The sequence below is a fragment of the Salmo trutta genome, chromosome 7, assembly GCF_901001165.1.
Source record: "Salmo trutta chromosome 7, fSalTru1.1, whole genome shotgun sequence".
In the NCBI taxonomy this organism is placed as follows: Eukaryota; Metazoa; Chordata; class Actinopteri; order Salmoniformes; family Salmonidae; genus Salmo; species Salmo trutta.
Genome location: NC_042963.1, coordinates 56,511,261 through 56,529,984, shown reverse-complemented (window position 1 = coordinate 56,529,984; position 18,724 = coordinate 56,511,261). Strand labels below are relative to the sequence as shown.

The 18,724-nt window shown below is 44.5% G+C and overlaps 1 protein-coding gene across 1 annotated transcript in view; it reads left to right on the top strand.

Annotated features, from left to right (window-relative positions):
- Positions 1-1,049: 1,049 nt before the first annotated feature.
- LOC115196573 (anoctamin-5) overlaps positions 1,050-18,724 on the top strand; it is a 57,281-nt gene continuing 39,606 nt past the window's right edge. Inside the window, exons 1-2 of the mRNA XM_029757414.1 lie at positions 1,050-1,347; positions 7,544-7,623. Of these exons, the coding sequence (XP_029613274.1) occupies positions 1,269-1,347; positions 7,544-7,623 (159 nt within the window). The 5' untranslated portion in view covers positions 1,050-1,268. The remainder of the gene's footprint in view (positions 1,348-7,543; positions 7,624-18,724) is intronic.

The window sequence follows — 18,724 nt, the reverse complement described above, 5'->3', positions numbered from 1 at the left end:
TTACATGGTCCCGTGTTGCTCAGTTGGTAGAGCATGGTGTTTGCAATGCCAGGGTTGTGGGTTCGATTCCCATGGGGGACCAGTATGGAAAAAACAATGTATGAAATGTATGCATGCACTACTGTAAGTTGCTCTGGATAAGAGTGTCTGCTAAATTAATAAAATGTAAATCACATCTGTAGCTTCTAATACGCTGCATTGTTTCCCAAGTCATAATGGGAAGAACACACACATTGTGTGATTTCAAGTTTACTTCGATATGATGGTTGTAATTTCAATATTTGCGCATAAAGGCATTTCCACCACCATTTCTCACATAATTAATTTTACAGACACAAAAAAAAATCCCGTCATGTCGAACAAACAAATGATCTGTCGACATTTATAACATTTTACCGAAACTACCTGTTTCCATCACAGCTGTTTTTTTTTTTTTTTTTTGTTTTATAAAATATGACTTTAGTCACATTAAAAACTGTGGATTGGAAAATAGTTACTATTCATTAAAATTGTGTTGTGGTTGTCATGGTAACGCCAGGTCGTGTGCCCCCCCCCCAAAAAAAAATCGGATCTGAGCTTCCAGATGGGGTCAGATATGGCAAATGGGGTTGATATCAGGATTCGGATCCACATATTGAGGTGATTTGAATTTAAAAAAATCTGATTCCAAGTGGTTTTATGCTGTTTACTCATTAGGGGAAAGATCAGATAAGTATCACATATGCAAATAATTGGCAAAAGATCAGAATTGGGCTGCCTGTGTAAACGCAGCCTATGTCACCTCCCTTAGTAGCCTATTGCAGAATACAGTGCATTAGAATAGAATAGTCTAGAATAGAATATAATAAGTAAATTCCAATTCATTTCCAAGAAGATTAAATCGCAAATGCTGTCATATAAATGTACTTTTTTGCCACTTTAAAAAACATGACAATTGAGATTATTTTATACAGTCGGCCTAATAATATCATACTCCCATCATTAGGCTATAATGTAACCATCCGCTTTAACAGCAGTTCGCCGACAGGAGTTTTGGATTCAAATCCCTCCCCTTTAATGACGAGGTTTCTCCTCAGTGAACGTCGTGGGCTTGGTGATGTATCTTGAGCACAGTTTCAATATTCGTCGTGTGAAGGTAGCGGTACATTTCCCTCTTAAAGTGAGTCCGTAGCCAAGGGCGTGGGCTGAGACGAACAGAGTGCCCTTGTACCCGTTCCACCTTCCTTGTTTTTACCGGGCCGACCGGCCACCCGCACGGGCTCGGCAAGATGAGTGACATGAGTCGACTAACGGGAAAGATTGGAGACGCGACTTTGATAGAGATGAGCCCGGATTCTCCCTGTGATGGTAAATTATTCGGCTACTTGTGTCTGACCGTTTATGATGCGTCGCATTTGAACCGCTTTATGTTCGATTGTGTTGCTTGTTTATGCTACAACTTCATCAGGATTATACAATTATGATAGGCTATAAATTGTCTTTAGATATGAGGTCGGGTGGATGATTATTAATAGGAATTGTTTGTATGACTTGTTTACACATGTAAACAATTGAGCTGTGCTATTAACGAAAAAATAATAAGCTCACAGACAATATTCAGTTAGTCAAAATCAACAACAATTTTCTAAAACATCATTTGTCACCACAAATCCATATGGTTTGTCAAATGACAATTATAGAAGAATAGTTGAAGATCAGTTGAAGATCTGTAGACCCATTCATAATCTCAGCAATTTGATTTAAAAATAAATACAGTACAGGATACTTAAAGTGACCTACCAATATCACATCCTACTGGTGTTTATTCAATCCATCAATAACCTTATTGACCACAGGTCTATGTTTTAGTAAGACAATAGTCATGGATAAATCCGTTTTTTTTTGTCCAGAGAGTAAAGTGTTGCTTTATTTAACTTCTCCTTTGACCCTCATAGTCTCTGCCTCATGGCCTGACTTGGGACTCCACTTTAGATTGAACATATTAGTCAGTACTCTCTCTCTCTCTCTCTCTCTCTCTCTCTCTCTCTCTCTCTGTCTGTGTCTCTCTCTCTCTCTCTGTCTGTGTCTCTCTCTCTCTCTCTGTGTCTGTGTCTCTCTCTCTCTCTCTCTCTCTGTGTCTGTGTCTGTGTCTCTCTCTCTCTCTCTCTGTGTCTGTGTCTCTCTCTCTCTCTCTCTCTCTCTCTCTGTGTGTCTGTGTCTGTGTGTCTCTCTCTCTCTCTCTCTCTGTGTCTGTGTCTGTGTCTCTCTCTCTCTCTGTGTGTCTGTGTCTGTGTCTCTCTCTCTCGCTCTCTCTGTGTGTCTGTCTCTCTCTCTCTCTCTCTCTCTCTCTCTCTCTCTCTGTCTCTCTGTCTCTGTCTCTCTCTCTCTCTCTCTCTCTCTCTCTCTCTGTCTCTCTGTCTGTCTCTCTCTCTCTCTCTCTCTCTCTCTGTCTCTCTGTCTCTCTGTCTCTCTCTCTCTCTCTCTCTCTCTCTCTCTCTCTCTCTCTCTCTCTGTGTGTTAACCTCCCTCCCTCAGACACACAGCCTAGGCCCTTCCGCCCCCAGCCTCCCGTCAGGACAGCTGGCCTCGGCTTGTGGAAATGGTCAGTCACTGCTAGGAGGGAATTCAGGGAGGGACCTACCTCAATGTCGCTCTCTCTCTGAGCTGGGAGAAATACTCTGCCTACGTTAGACTTAGTGTGACTACAATACAAATAGCAGTACAGCTGAGCAAAGAACTGTTTTATAGTCTACCATCTATGGTTCTATATCAAAAGAGATGGATTACTTTGAATGTTCCCCCGAATCCCCAGCATTCTTTTTAGATGACCGTCTCTAACCATGTTCCCTAATGCAGCAGTTACTGTAAAAGTTCTAACAGAGAGACAGGTCTATGGCACCTAACACTTAACCCTAACCGTAGTGCAGTAGTTACTGTAGAAGATCTAACCCTAGTGTAGCAGTTACTGTAGAAGTTCTAACAGAGACAGGTCTATGGCACCTAACACTTAACCCTAACCGTAGTGCAGTAGTTACTGTAGAAGATCTAACCCTAGTGTAGTAGTTACTGTAGAAGATCTAACCCTAGTGCAGTAGTTACTGTAGAAGTTCTAACCCTAGTGTAGTAGTTACTGTAGAAGATCTAACCCTAGTGCAGTAGTTACTGTAGAAGTTCTAACCCTAGTGTAGTAGTTACTGTAGAAGATCTAACCCTAGTGCAGTAGTTACTGTAGAAGTTCTAACCCTAGTGTAGTAGTTACTGTAGAAGTTCTAACCGTAGTGCAGTAGTTACTGTAGAAGTTCTAACCCTAGTGCAGTAGTTACTGTAGAAGTTCTAACCCTAGTGCAGTAGTTACTGTAGAAGATCTAACCCTAGTGTAGCAGTTACTGTAGAAGTTCTATTAATTATATTTACCAGCCATATTACCAGGGTTACAGGTTCACAGCCTATTCTATTCATGGTATTTCTATGTGTGCTGCTGCTGCATTGTGGGGGGTGTTGCCTAGGTCCTAGGGAACCAAAGACTCCTTTGCTTTTTTCAGCGACAAAGTTTCATCACGTTGTTCAGAGTCGGACTCAACCACACCAATGCCCTGCCGTCCAGTCTTCAGTCAGCTGTTCGTCCCACAAAAAAAATCGAATAATAAAGAAACAATTATATATATATATATAATGTATATAGATTTTTTTTACAGCTATGACAGTTATTTTGTTTTTCATGACAGTCTTCATCCGTAACCATCAGTTACACGGTAATTATGCCAGCCCTGCTTGGGCTTTGGTCAAAAGTAGTTCACTATTCATTATACTTGCATGTTGCGTTTTATATTTTTTGTTCGGTGTATGTTCAACAATATATTGAAAAATGTATATTATAAATTAATGTAAATAAAATGTTATTCAAATCAAAATACTACTCATATTACAGAGCAAGCGGTAAAGCTTCATATGACACCAATGTTGGCTTTGTAGCATCAAATGATGAAACATTATGGAGTCTTAAAGGAGGCCTGTAGCACCTACAGATTAAACACTATGGAGTCTTAAAGGAGGCCTGTAGTACCTACAGATTAAACACTATGGAGACCTGTAGCACCTACAGATTAAACACTATGGAGTCTTAAAGGAGGCCTGTAGCACCTACAGATTAAACACTATGGAGACCTGTAGCACCTACAGATTAAACACTATGAAGTCTTAAAGGAGGCCTGTAGCACCTACAGATTAAACACTATGGAGTCTTAAAGGAGGCCTGTAGTACCTACAGATTAAACACTATGGAGTCTTAAAGGAGGCCTGTAGCACCTACAGATTAAACACTATGGAGACCTGTAGCACCTACAGATTAAACACTATGGAGTCTTAAAGGAGGCCTGTAGCACCTACAGATTAAACACTATGGAGTCTTAAAGGAGGCCTGTAGCACCTACAGATTAAACATTATGGAGTCTTAAAGGAGGCCTGTAGCACCACTCATCAACCCGTTTGAATTGTTGGATAACTACCCTGTAGATAATTCTGCATGTAATAAAGAACTGATATTTACCATCACTAATCCATAGATACCTACTCCTTTACAGGAGTCTATTTACCATCGTTAGTCTATACTAGATAACCCACTTCCTACTCCTTTATAGGAGTCTATTTACCATCGTTAGTCTATAGATAACCCACTACCCACTCCTTTATAGGAGCCTATTTACCATCGTTAGTCTATAGATAACCCACTACCTCCTCCTTTATAGGAGCCTATTTACCATCGTTAGTCTATAGATAACCCACTACCTCCTCCTTTATAGGAGCCTATTTACCATCGTTAGTCTATAGATAACCCACTACCCACTCCTTTATAGGAGCCTATTTACCATCGTTAGTCTATAGATAACCCACTACCCACTCCTTTATAGGAGCCTATTTACCATCGTTAGTCTATAGATAACCCACTACCCACTCCTTTATAGGAGCCTATTTACCATCGTTAGTCTATACTAGATAACCCACTACCTCCTCCTTTATAGGAGTCTATAAGAGCCTGTTGAGTAGAGCGTCATGCGTAGCGATAGAAAGCTCTATGGAGTCAGGCATATCCTTGTGTTAATCAGAGAGTCTTAAGAGGCCAGTGTCCTTGTGCTTTTCCCCCAGTAATCAGCTATCCACTGTGGGGAACAAAGACCGTTCTGTGGGAGGCTGTCCGGAGGCTGTCTGGGGCTCTGAGCCGCTCTGGGCAAAAAAGGAGATAGCTACTCTATCTCAGTACTCTGGTGTTTTAGTGGCTGGATAGAAAGTCCATCCTGTTAAGTAGAGAGTCAGTCATAGAGAACAAAGAGCTATCTGGTGCAGCAGAGCAGAGTTAGTACTGTAGTAGTGGTTCAGCACTCTCTTCCACTGAGTCTGCCAGCAGCTGCAGAGTAAAAGGCAATCATAGAAGTAGATATGCCAGACTCACTGTGACATAACAACAGGTCAGAGTACACAACACAATTCCTTCTCTTTCCTACAGTGGCAAAATAAGTGTTTTGTAGCTCAGCTTGCTCAGTAGAACAACAGTTTTAAAGCAAACTTTTGTTGTGTTACCAAGAGTTGCTGAGTAGATTATCTTCAGGTAGAATACCAACTACTGAAGCACTGCAGTAGTAGCCATCCAATCCAAACTGTTTCCACCAGTGGTGAACCTTGACCTTAGGACCTAGGCTTTCAGAGGGAACCAAAAACAGTCTTCCAATACGTTGTATCAAACTAAAAAAAAAAATCATGAAAATAACAGAAAACATAGCATCACTTAATGCGTCCGACATTTGATATAGTCTGTAGTCGGGCCACTGTAGTTGTAGTGCAGGAGGAGCAATGCTTTTTTGATGACATTATGAATGAATCGAACAGGCCTTGTTACGCTTCGGGCTGCCGTACACACCGAGACAGAAACCCGTCATGTGACATGACACACAGCATTCAATTTGAACATTGAACAACATTTGAACATCTTGGCCATGTTCTGTTATAATCTCCACCCCGCACAGCCAGAAGAGGACTGGCCACCCCTCATAGCCTGGTTCCTCTCTAGGTTTCTTCCTTGGTTTTGGCCTTTCTAGGGAGTTTTTCCTAGCCACCGTGCTTCTACACCTGCATTGCTTGCTGTTTGGGGTTTTAGGCTGGGTTTCTGTACAGCACTTTGAGATATCAGCTGATGTAAGAAGGGCTACATAAATACATTTGATTTGATTCAATAATGCGACCAGCAAAACAAAAACAAAACAAAAAACAGTTTAGACTCTAATACCCGCTCACTCCATGATGCTGAAGGAGAGACAGTTTTGGTCAAACACATAGACACCGGCTGATAGACAGGTGACAGCAGTCACACTCAGCATCACATCATGTTAAAGAATAAGCATCTCATTCCCTCCAGTAGGCCCCATGAAATCGTATACGATAGCTAACAGCAAGCGAGATGCAACAATATTTCACAGTCTTTATTTTCTAAGAGATAGCTAACAGCAAGCGAGATGCAACAATGTGTCAGTCTTTATTTTCAAGGAGATGGCTAACAGCAAGCGAGATGCAACAATAAAAAGTGCCAGTAGATAATGATCATTTGTAAATGAAGTTTTAAAGAAGTTTGAAAGTTAATCTTGAAAAAGAGTGATTCTAACAAATGAGCAACAACATCCATCTTGAAGAAGTTGACATCAGCTACTGCAGCCGCGCCACACTACTACAACACAAACTAGCTAGCATTACTAACGTAGCATGGGGAAACTACTGCTTGCATCACTGATTACTTCCTTTTGAACTCTCAGTAGTGATTACAATTCAAAATGTGATTGGTTGAAAAACACTGTCACTCCAAAATTCTGCTCTAATTCAGTTGAATGGCGGACACCTTCTGTCCAGCTTCTGAAGACCTAGCCAATGCGTTTTTCTGGATTTTTTGTTGTTGTTGTTATTCTGTCTCTCACTGTTCAAATAAACCTACCATTAAAATGATAGACTGATCATTTCTTTGTCAGTGGGCACTGTATAGTTCAGTTAGACGAGGGGGGGGGGGGCCCACTACCACAGACATCATTACGACACATATATAGACCACAGCATCAGCCTTCTACTCTGTCAACAACGCTGTTATGAGCTCAGAGACACACACACACACACACACTCTCAGCCTATGGCTGCTGCTCTGTTCATATGCCTTGGTCAATGCAGTACATAACGTTGCTACCTACCTGTCTGTGTCACCTTTCTCTGAAGTGCTGTCGTTATCACAGTGTGTGTGTGGCTCTAATATAATAATGCTGTCGTTATCACAGTGGATGGTAAAACCCAGAGATTACTCGACGGCTGGTGTAATTTTCCATCATGTCATAATATCTCTTCCTTAAAAAGTATCTCGTCCTTAAAATAAAAAGTTAGATCTGCCATTGCAAGTCTGTATTTTCTTGACTGACCTCAAGTTAAATAGGTATCTGTCAATGTATCCCCAATACAACCCCCCCCCCCCCTCAAATTAGGACAATAATTGATTGATTGATTGATTGATTGATTGATTGATTGTCTCTATGCATTTCAGAGGACAACAACGGCTACCACCACCATCACCGTGACATCGACCTTGACGAGTATCCACACTCCCAGCCTGACCCCTCAGAGGTAAACACACACAGACACATACACACACAGACACACACGCACGCACACGCACACACACACACAGACATACACACACAGACACACACACACACACACACACACACACACACACACACACACAGACATACACACCACATTCTCCTGCAAGGGTTCAGTTCTCACTTCAAATCACACTGTGGATGTGGAGACACTTCACTATCATTGAAATATCAATTGCAAGACTGGGACCTTGAGTGGGAATATGGATTTATTTGATAGGTTGGTTGGTTGATTGATTATTGATTGAGTGGGATTTACACAATACATGATATAAAAGACCAATACGGTTGAGTTTGATCTTAAAACAGCTGTTACATCTGCTGGGGTGTTCACCATTCAGTGCTGGGTAGTGTATAATTGTGCATATACCCCAATACAAGTCCATTCAGTGCTGGGTAGTGTATAATTGTGCATATACCCCAATACAAGTCTATTCAGTGCTGGGTAGTGTATAATTGTGCATATACCCCAATACAAGTCTATTCAGTGCTGGGTAGTGTATAATTGTGCATATACCCCAATACAAGTCTATTCAGTGCTGGGTAGTGTATAATTGTGCATATACCCCAATACAAGTCTATTCAGTGCTGGGTAGTGTATAATTGTGCATATACCCCAATACAAGTCTATTCAGTGCTGGGTAGTGTATAATTGTGCATATACCCCAATACAAGTCTATTCAGTGCTGGGTAGTGTATAATTGTGCATATACCCCAATACTAGTCTATTCAGTGCTGGGTAGTGTATAATTGTGCATATACCCCAATACAAGTCTATTCAGTGCTGGGTAGTGTATAATTGTGCATATACCCCAATACAAGTCTATTCAGTGCTGGGTAGTGTATAATTGTGCATATACCCCAATACAAGTCCATTCAGTGCTGGGTAGCTTCTTCTTCTCCTTCCTGCGCTAGACTAGTTTGCATGTTATTGGGTCATGCAAATGTGTTTATTTCCATAGTCTAATGACACTTTCCAACTCACTTGTTACATTTTCCAGTCCACGGTATAAAACTTAAAACATGTTTCCCTGACTAGTTTGGGTCTTCCCCGGCAACAGGAAGTTGTGAATTTCGTGATGTCTCTGGGGACATCATTTATGAATGTCCTTCCTTCCTTTCTTTCCCTTCCTGAAGTGTCATAGCAACACTGATTATCTCTTTCAGTGTACAGTAGTGGATAAAAACACACCGCCCCTTTAACCACCCCGCTGCCTTTAACCACCCCGCCCCTTTAACCACCCCGCCCCTTTAACCACCCCACCCCTTTAACCACCCCGCCCCTTAAAACACCCCGCCCCTTTAACCACCCCACCCCTTTAAACACCCCGCCCCTTTAACCACCCCACCCCTTTAACCACCCCACCCCTTTAATCACCCCGCCCCTTTAACCACCCCACCCCTTTAAACACCCCGCCCCTTTAACACACCCCGCCCTTTACCCCCGCCCCTTTAACCACCCCACCCCTTTTAACCCCCCAGCCCCTTTAAACCACCCCCCTTACACCCGCCCCTTTAACCACCCCGCCCCTTTAACCACCCCGCCCCTTTAACCACCCCCCCCCCTTTAACCCCCCCCCCCTTTAACCACCCCACCCCTTTTAATCACCCCGCCCCTTTTAACCCCCCCCCCCCTTTAACCACCCCGCCCCTTTAACCACCCCACCCCTTTAAACACCCCGCCCCTTTAACCACCCCACCCCTTTTAACCACCCCACCCCTTTAATCACCCCACCCCTTTAAACACCCCGCCCCTTTAACCACCCCCCCCCCTTTAACCACCCCACCCCTTTAACCACCCCACCCCTTTAACCACCCCGCCCCTTTAACCACCCCACCCCTTTAACCACCCCACCCCTTTAAACACCCCGCCCCTTTAACCACCCCGCCCCTTTAACCACCCCACCCCTTTAACCACCCCGCCCCTTTAACCACCCCACCCCTTTAATCACCCCACCTCTTAAAACACCCCGCCCCTTTAACCACCCCACCCCTTTAACCACCCCCCCCCCTTTAACCACCCCGCCCCTTTAACCACCCCACCCCTTTAACCACCCCGCCCCTTTAACCACCCCACCCCTTTAACCACCCCGCCCCTTTAACCACCCCACCCCTTTAACCACCCCGCCCCTTTAACCACCCCGCCCCTTTAACCACCCCACCCCTTTAACCACCCCGCCCCTTTAACCACCCCACCCCTTAAAACACCCCGCCCCTTTAATCACCCCACCTCTTAAAACAACCCGCCCCTTTAACCACCCCACCCCTTTAACCCACCACCACTCCTCTATGGCCAGGATGTGGCTAGATGTCTTGGCCTTAGTGGTCTTCAGGTTGTCTATAAGACTGTGTGTGTGTGCGTGTACAGATGTAGAATCTTAATTTGAGCCAGTGTGCTACAGCAGGAAAATGTGAATTATTATGTGGATTAGAATTTTATGGACATTTCAAAGGGGAAATTACACATTTTAGAAACCTTTTTAAAACTCAAATACTCTACAATTTTGCAACAAAAGAATGATCAAATTAAGATCCTACACCTGTGTGCATGTGTGTGTGAGGGGTGGGATCTACCTCCCCCTTTCCCTCCTCTCCCTAAACCTGGACAGAGCTTTAAATACATGTCCACTGTAACAGGGCTGAATGAGGTAAGAAGTGGCAGAGTCACTGCTGCTCGCTGCCCGGGAGGAGTGTTTGTTTGTTTGTGTGTGTGTGTGTGTGTGTGTGTGTGTGTGTGTGTGTGTGTGTGTGTGCGTGTTTGTGTGTGTTTGTTTTTCCGGTTTCGATAGATTTAATTAAGTTGTGTTTGTTTAGTGTCATTTTACAGTCTTTACACAAACCTGCAGCTGTCTGTTAAATACCTAATAATCTCTGTGTGTGTATATGAGTGTATGAGTGTTGACATACTACATCACTACCTGCTGTAATTGTTGTCAGTGTGTATTTGGAGTATCCAGTGGTCATTTTGTGCTAGTCACATATTGGAAGGTACAATAATGTGTTCTTACTTAATTTATCCCCTTGGTGGGACAGAAGGCCATAGATTAGATCTGGATGCTGCTTGTCTTATCTTATCTATGTTTTAGATGCCAGACTTGGTCGGAGTACGGAGTTGTTGTATGTGAAATGAGAGTGTCAGCGCCAGAGAGTTCTCTTCCTGCTACTGGTCCTGTGTGGCTGGCTTTATCCTGATTCTCTATATTCCTCATCATGGATTTCAAAGGTTCAACCCAAATGACTTTCCACCATTGTTAAAGGAGAAGTTTACCCAAAATTCCCCAAAAAGTGATTTCATACATTGAAACTAGTCCTCTCTCCTACTTTCTGTCCCTCTAGTGCTGTACTGAAACGGCTGTGAAAAGAGGTCAAGTGACTCATCACATTGCTGGACGCAAGCCTAGCTCTGCTCTGTTGTCAGTGAATTCATGATTCAGAAATCTGCAATGTGTGGAAAATCGGTTGTTTTATTAAATTAGCTATTTTTGCCAAAGTACTATCGGTTTTGAGTCAAGAAACGTGTACTTTTCTACCCAAAACATTTGCGTATTATTTCATCTCATTATTGTATGTAGTCGACTGGCACGGCAGTGTAGATAGGTAACAACTGAGCATGTTCGCTACGTAGAAACTGCACGTAATGCCCTTTATTCACAGATACAAGTATTTTTTGTTGTTGTGAAGACAGCGTTTCACATCAGTTATACAATGTAAAAAAAAATAAAAACTACAAATATATCTTGATGACATAATACTCACGAGTGATGAAGAAAACAAATGGAGGGCCTCTGATGGGGTTGTTGAACCGTATTTTTGTTTTGAGCCTGAGTGTTCAGTCTGAGCTTCAGATGGCTGGACCACAGGCCCAACCCATCCCTGGTTCACCACAGACTGGTGCTGGATCACAGGCCCAACCCATCCCTGGTTCAACACAGACTGGTGCTGGACCACAGGCCCAACCCATCCCTGGTTCACCACAGACTGGTGCTGGATCACAGGCCCAACCCATCCCTGGTTCACCACAGACTGGTGCTGGACCACAGGCCCAACCCATCCCTGGTTCACCACAGACTGGTGCTGGATCACAGGCCCAACCCATCCCTGGTTCAACACAGACTGGTGCTGGACCACAGGCCCAACCCATCCCTGGTTCACCACAGACTGGTGCTGGATCACAGGCCCAGCCCATCCCTGGTTCACCACAGACTGGTGCTGGATCACAGGCCCAACCCATCCCTGGTTCAACACAGACTGGTGCTGGACCACAGGCCCAACCCATCCCTGGTTCACCACAGACTGGTGCTGGATCACAGGCCCAACCCATCCCTGGTTCACCACAGACTGGTGCTGGACCACAGGCCCAACCCATCCCTGGTTCACTACAGACTGGTGCTGGACCACAGGCCCAACCCATCCCTGGTTCACCACAGACTGGTGCTGGACCACAGGCCCAACCCATCCCTGGTTCACCACAGACTGGTGCTGCAGCAGTAGCTGGACCACAGCACCAACCCATCCCTGGTTCAACACAGACTGGTCCAGGTCATCAGATGCAGCACTCCATCACTCTCCTTCTTGGTCAAATAGCCCTTACACAGCCTGGAGGTGTGTTGGGTCCTTGTCCTGTTGAAAAACAAATGATAGTCCCACTAAGCTCAAACCAGATGGGATGGCATATCGCTGCAGAATGCTGTGGTAGCCATGCTGGTTAAGTGTGCCTTGAATTCTAAATAAATCAAAGCACCCCCACACCATCACACCACCTCCTCCTCCATGCTTCACGGTGGGAACAACACATGCGTAGATCATCCGTTCACCTACTCTGCGTCTCACAAAGACCCGGCGGTTGTAGCCTGAAGCGGGGTTGTTATCGGACGCATACAGTCCACATTCGAAGTTTCCAAACGGCAAAAAACATTCAATGAGATCCAGGGATATGATGCAACAAAAAAGTGTGTCTTCTTATATCTAACAAAAAAAATGATTCTTCATTCAACTTAAATCATAGATTACTTGACTTATATATGTGTCTCCCCTCCCCCCGAAGGCCCAACTTCCTGCCTTTATCCTATCACAAACACACTGACCACAGTACAATGAATGGGGGGGGGCTTTGGGGGGGGGGGGGGCAAACACTAAGTTAAACTAACAACAAATTAATATATCTCAATCAGGTAAATATAAATCATAAAGGTACCTAATATTTCATCATATACATTCATATTTAATATATTTACACACACGTACATGGAGCTCTGATTGTTCTGTCTTTTATACAAATATGTCCACATCGGCTCCAACAGTCCTTTAGTACGGGTTTCTTTGCAGCAATTCGACCGCGAAGGCCTGATTCACACAGTCTCCTCTGAACAGTTGATGTTGAGATGTGTCTGTTACTTGAACTCTGTGAAGCATTTATTTGGGCTGCAATTTCTGAGGCTGGTAACTGTAATGAACTTATCCTCTGCAGCAGAGGTAACTCTGGGTCTTCCTTTCCTGTGGTGGTCCTCATGAGGCTGGTAACTGTAATGAACTTATCCTCTGCAGCAGAGGTAACTCTGGGTCTTCCTTTCCTGTAGCGGTCCTCATGAGAGCCAGTTTCATCATAGCACTTGATGGGTTTTGCAACTGCACTTGAAGACACTTTTATTCTGTATTGACTGACCTTCATGTCTTAAAGTAATGATGGACTGTCGTTTCTCTTTGCTTATTTGAGCTGTTCTTGCCATAATATGGACTTGGTCTTTTACCAAATAGGGCTATCTTCTGTATACCACCCCTACATTGTCACAACACAACTGATTGGCTCAAACGCATTAAGAAGGAAATAAATTCCACAAATTAACTTTTAAGAAGGCACACCTGTTAATTGAAATGCATTCCAGGTGACTACCTCATGAAGCTGGTTGAGAGAATGCCAAGAGTGTGCAAAGCTGTCACTTTGAAGAATTTGTTTAACACTTTTTTTGGTTACTACGTGATTCCATATGTGTTATTTCATAGTTTTGATGTCTTCACTATTATTCTACAATGTCGAAAATAGTGAAAAATTAAGAAAAACAGTTGAATGAGTAGGTATGTCCAAACTTTTGACTGGTACTGTATATGTGACGATATATGTGACGCCATTGTTTTACTCCATTGTCTTACGTCAGATAGTGCACCAACTGTTAGAATGACGTAGCTGTCGTAAAACACCGGTTCAACCCTGACTTCGTTCCTCCTCCATGATCTTTTAACTAGGACTTTTAGTGACATGCATCATATGAAGAATTAGGACATTTTGATTTTATTTTGCAACATACTGTTGAAATAGTACACTTGTGGAAGGTATTGCGTGCATGTAACAGTATAGCTAACGTCCCTCTCCTCGCCCCAACCTGGGCTCGAACCAGGGACCCTCTGCACACATCAACAACTGACACCCCACGAAGCATCATTACCCATCGCGCCACAAAAGCCGCGGCCCTTGCAACGCAAGGGGAAACCCTACTTCAAGTCTCAGAGCGAGTGACGTCACCCGATTGAAACGCTATTAGCGCGCACCACCGCTAACTAACTAGCCATTTCACATCGGTTACACCACCGCTAACTAGCTAGCCAATTCACATCGGTTACACCACCGCTAACTAGCTAGCCATTTCACATCGGTTACACCACCGCTAACTAGCTAGCCATTTCACATCGGTTACACCACCGCTAACTAGCTAGCCATTTCACATCGGTTACACCACCGCTAACTAGCTAGCCATTTCACATCGGTTACACCACCGCTAACTAGCTAGCCATTTCACATCGGTTACACCACCGCTAACTAGCTAGCCCTTTCACATCGGTTACACCACCGCTAACTAGCTAGCCATTTCACATCGGTTACACCACCGCTAACTAGCTAGCCATTTCACATCGGTTACACCACCGCTAACTAGCTAGCCATTTCACATCGGTTACACCACCGCTAACTAGCTAGCCATTTCACATCGGTTACACCACCGCTAACTAGCTAGCCATTTCACATCGGTTACACCACCGCTAACTAGCTAGCCATTTCACATCGGTTACACCACCGCTAACTAGCTAGCCATTTCACATCGGTTACACCACCGCTAACTAGCTAGCCATTTCACATCGGTTACACCACCGCTAACTAACTAGCCATTTCACATCGGTTACATGCACATTCTGCAAAGCATCTAAAACCCTTCTGCTGTGGACCTTGGGCATGGAAACAAGGAGATATGAACTCATGTGTTCCTCATTAAAAATGAAAAACAGTTGTTTTGTTCTCACCTGTGATTATACAGTCAGGGTTAGGCGCAATAACAGCTCTCTCTCTCTCTCTCTCTCTCTCGCACAAACACACGCACGCACGCACATGCGCACGCACACACACACACACACACACACACACACACACACACACACACACACACACACACACACACACACACACACACAAACACACACACAATGGTAGCCATATACTACCCTATGGTAGCAGTATAATACCCTATGGTAGCAGTATAATACCCTATGGTAGCAGTATAATACCCTATGGTAGCAGTATAATACCCTATGGTAGCAGTATATTACCCTATGGTAGCAGTATAATACCCTATGGTAGCAGTATATTACCCTATGGTAGCAGTATAATACCCTATGGTAGCAGTATAATACGCTATGGTAGCAGTATAATACCCTATGGTAGCAGTATAATACCCTATGGTAGCAGTATAATACCCTATGGTAGCAGTATAATACCCTATGGTAGCAGTATAATACCCTATGGTAGCAGTATAATACCCTATGGTAGCAGTATAATACCCTATGGTAGATAGTAGTATGTGATGGGTGGTGCCTGGTAAGGTCAGGAGGCTATTTTGCCAGGCAGTCCTAGCACAGCCCAGGGGTTAATATATGGGTACAGACAGCCTAGCCATGCCTCTGTATTGGGTGTAACAGTGTGTGTGTATGTGTCTGCACCATGTCTGTATGGGGTGGACCATGCAGCCCTGTGTATGGTGGGCCAGGTTTGTGTGTGTGTGTCCTGTCCTCATGACCCTGTCTTATCCTCATGACCCTGTCCTATCCTCATGACCCTGTCTTATCCTCATGACCCTGTCCTATCCTCATCACCCTGTCCTATCCTCATGACCCTGTCCTGTCCTCATGACCCTGTCTTATCCTCATGACCCTGAACTATCCTCATGACCCTGTCTTATCCTCATGACCCTGTCCCATCCTCATGACCCTGTCCTATCCTCATGACCCTGTCCTATCCTCATGACCCTGTCCTATCCTCATGACCCTGCCCTATCCTTAGGACCCTGTCCTATCCTCATGACCCTGTTCTGTCCTTATGACCCTGTTCTATCCTTATGACCCTGTCCTATCCTCATGACCCTGTCTTAACCTCTTGACCCTGTCCTATCCTCATGACCCTGTCCTATCCTCATGACCCTCTTATCCTCATGACCCTGCCCTGTCCTCATGACCCTGTCTTATCCTCATGACCCTGTCCTATCCTCATGACCCTCTTATCCTCATGACCCTGCCCTGTCCTCATGACCCTGTCTTGTCCTCATGACCCTGTCCTATCCTCATGACCCTGTCTTATCCTCATGACCCTGCCCTGTCCTCATGACCCTGTCTTATCCTCAAGACCCTGTCCTATCCTCATGACCCTGTCTTATCCTCATGACCCTGTCCTATCCTCATGACCCTGTCTTATCCTCATGACCCTGTCCTATCCTCATGACCCTCTTATCCTCATGACCCTGCCCTGTCCTCATGACCCTGCCCTGTCCTCATGACCCTCTTATCCTCATGACCCTGTCCTATCCTCATGACCCTGCCCTATCCTCATGACCCTGTCCTATCCTCATGACCCTGTCTTATCCTCATGACCCTGTCTTATCCTCATGACCCTGTCTTATCCTCATGACCCTGTTCTATCCTCATGACCCTGTCCTATCCTCATGACCCTCTTATCCGCATGACCCTGTCTTATCCTCATGACCCTCTTATCCTCATGACCCTGTCTTGTCCTCATGACCCTGTCCTATCTTCATTACCCTCTTATCCTCATGACCCTGTCTTATCCTCATGACCCTGTCTTAACCTCTTGACCCTGCCATATCTTCATGACCCTCTTATCCGCATGACCCAGCCCTACCTCATGACCCTGTCTTATCCTCATGACCCTGTCTTAACCTCTTGACCCTGTCCTATCTTCATGACCCTGCCCTATCCTCATGACCCTGTCCTATCCTCATGACCCTGTCCTATCCTCATGACCCTGTCCTATCCTCATGACCCTGCCCTATCCTCATGACCCTGCCCTATCCTCATGACCCTGTCCTATCCTCATGACCCTGTCCTATCCTCATGACCCTGTCCTATCCTCATGACCCTGTCCTATCCTCATGACCCTGTTCTATCCTCATGACCTTGTTCTATCCTCATGACCCTGTTCTATCCTCATGACCCTGTTCTATCCTCATGACCCTGTTCTATCCTCATGACCCTCTTATCCTCATGACCCTGCCCTATCCTCATGACCCTGCCCTATCCTTATGACCCTGTTCTATCCTCATGACCCTGTTCTATCCTCATGACCCTGTTCTATCCTCATGACCCTGTTCTATCCTCATGACCCTGTTCTATCTTCATGACAGTGCTGCAGTGAAGTGTGTTGTTTCTTGTGTAATGTAGGTCGCCCATCCCCCCTCACTGCCTGCCTCTCTAAGTAGTGGTCAGGTTTCAGCATCATGTGACCAGTTTTTATGAGGATGTCTAATCATTCTCCCCTTCAACAGCATCTAATCGGAAATCTAAAACCCTTCCTATTAGACCACTGTACTGCGTTCTAAACCCTTCCTATTAGACCACTGTACTGCATTCTAACCCCTTCCTATTAGACCACTGTACTGCATTCTAACCCCTTCCTATTAGACCACTGTACTGCATTCTAAACCCTTCCTATTAGACCACTGTACTGCATTCTAAACCCTTCCTATTAGACCACTGTACTGCATTCTAACCCCTTCCTATTAGACCACTGTACTGCGTTCTAAACCCTTCCTATTAGACCACTGTACTGCATTCTAAACCCTTCCTATTAGACCACTGTACTGCATTCTAACCCCTTCCTATTAGACCACTGTACTGCGTTCTAAACCCTTCCTATTAGACCACTGTACTGCATTCTAACCCCTTCCTATTAGACCACTGTACTGCGTTCTAAACCCTTCCTATTAGACCACTGTACTGCGTTCTAAACCCTTCCTATTAGACCACTGTACTGCGTTCTAAACCCTTCCTATTAGACCACTGTACTGCATTCTAAACCCTTCCTATTAGACCACTGTACTGCATTCTAAACCCTTCCTATTAGACCACTGTACTGCGTTCTAAACCCTTCCTATTAGACCACTGTACTGCATTCTAAACCCTTCCTATTAGACCACTGTACTGCGTTCTAAACCCTTCCTATTAGACCACTGTACTGCGTTCTAAAACCCTTCCTATTAGACCACTGTACTGCGTTCTAAACCCTTCCTATTAGACCACTGTACTGCGTTCTAAACCCTTCCTATTAGACCACTGTACTGCGTTCTAAACCCTTCCTATTAGACCACTGTACTGCGTTCTAAACCCTTCCTATTAGACCACTGTACTGCGTTCTAAACCCTTCCTATTAGACCACTGTACTGCGTTCTAAACCCTTCCTATTAGACCACTGTACTGCGTTCTAAACCCTTCCTATTAGACCACTGTACTGCATTCTAAACCCTTCCTATTAGACCACTGTACTGCATTCTAAACCCTTCCTATTAGACCACTGTACTGCATTCTAAACCCTTCCTATTAGACCACTGTACTGCGTTCTAAACCCTTCCTATTAGACCACTGTACTGCATTCTAAACCCTTCCTATTAGACCACTGTACTGCGTTCTAAACCCTTCCTATTAGACCACTGTACTGCGTTCTAAAACGCTTCCGTGTTTAACTCATACTTTACTTAAAGCTCCAATGCAGACATTTTTCATCTCATTATCAAATC